A 1,379-nucleotide genomic window follows, 5' to 3' on the forward strand; every position below is an offset into this window, starting at 1 on the left:
TGCATTATCGAGACATTTTGGAAGCCATGCTCAAATGATGCGCAAGAACAAGAGGGGCAACTCACCAGGACAGACAAGCTACCTTGACAGGAGGTTTGGCGAACTTCTTGCGCGCCGTTTGCTTTTGGTTTTTTTCAAATTGAGGCTGGCTATTCTGGGGATCATTGGGAGAAGCCATCCCCATGCGTGTTCCGTTCTCCAGAAGGAGCTAGAGGCAGAGTAATCCGCAGATGGCAACCTGAAAATTACTGCGATTGCAGCTTTCCCACTCCAGGAAAGCAAATCAAATCGCTGGCCTAGAGATATGTGGAGGGCCACGACTACAATGGGCGATACCCAAAAGGCCAAAGACAATAAATATCTCGAGTCCAAGGAGCGACGGATAGCCAACAGCTCTCCGCCGTGGGAACTGTGGATGTGCATATCCTGGAGACAATCTCGACTAGCGCGAGGGAGCCTTGTCATGTGCAGCCGAGCGGCGAACCTTGGAACTTAATCAGCAAACCCCGACGTCGCCTTTCGGGGTCTGTTCAGCGAGCGTGGCAGCTAAAGGTTCTGGCGGTCCCGGCGGAGGTTGGCCACGCGTGGGCCCACTTTTCCGGAACCCACCCATCCCATCTAAACCAAACTCATCCCAGTGACTAATCGGTCACGATAGCTAGTTACGAGTCAACATCACGGAAGGTCAACTCGAGTCAAGCTCAATTTGAATATCTCGGCCTAAGCTGTTGTTGATTGGCGTGCGGAAGTATAGTTGTCTATAGAATGAAATCATAACAATAACACCAAGCCACTCCAAAAGCATCCGGAATCTAGCTAGCAACTACCTGGAATGTGAACACTATCCCATACACTCTGGGAGACTCTAATGGGGAGCTTTCGTCCTTTCAAACTCTGGTCGATTAACCACATGCCCACCACAAATTCCTGGCGAGTGAGCATCCTCCTGTTGTCGTGACAGACAAGATCCCAAATTTGCCCAAGGAGGATGGGCTGGAGTCGACTGCGGGACCATATATCCCGCACAACCAGATTCAGCACCATCTCTCGCAGTGGAGTCGTAGAGCTCCCAGGCGGGGAGTTTTCATCAATCAACAGGCCTCTGTTTGCAGCCCATACCCCTTCATACCGTTTCCGTTCGCGTTCCGTGATTCTATCTCGCCACCGTTTTCGATCGCCCTCCCGATGCTTGTTGGGATGTGTTTTTATGATGCGCGGCCGCTGGAACTTTCTCCGCCGTTTGGTTTCGTTGTGGTCGCTTTTCGTTTCTTGGCGTAACGTCTGTCTCATTCCCTTGGTTGGACTGGGCGTTCGAGGTAATGGATTTCTCTGTGATGCAGAGCGGGAACCTCGATCCGCGGTGGCGGTGGCGGAGGAAT

The 1,379-nt window shown here is 52.1% G+C and overlaps 1 protein-coding gene across 1 annotated transcript; it reads right to left on the reverse strand.

Moving 5' to 3' along the window:
* Positions 1 to 816: 816 nt before the first annotated feature.
* HCAG_02626 (predicted protein) lies at positions 817 to 1,290 on the reverse strand (the record flags this gene model as incomplete). The annotated part of the gene is made up of 1 exon (XM_001542405.1): positions 817 to 1,290. One exon carries the CDS (start codon positions 1,288 to 1,290, stop codon positions 817 to 819), a length of 474 nt encoding a protein of 157 aa, XP_001542455.1.
* Between the last annotated feature and the right edge of the window lie 89 nt (positions 1,291 to 1,379).

The sequence above is a fragment of the Histoplasma capsulatum genome, genomic scaffold (assembly GCF_000149585.1).
Source record: "Histoplasma capsulatum NAm1 scaffold_2 genomic scaffold, whole genome shotgun sequence".
Taxonomy (NCBI): Eukaryota; Fungi; Ascomycota; class Eurotiomycetes; order Onygenales; family Ajellomycetaceae; genus Histoplasma; species Histoplasma mississippiense.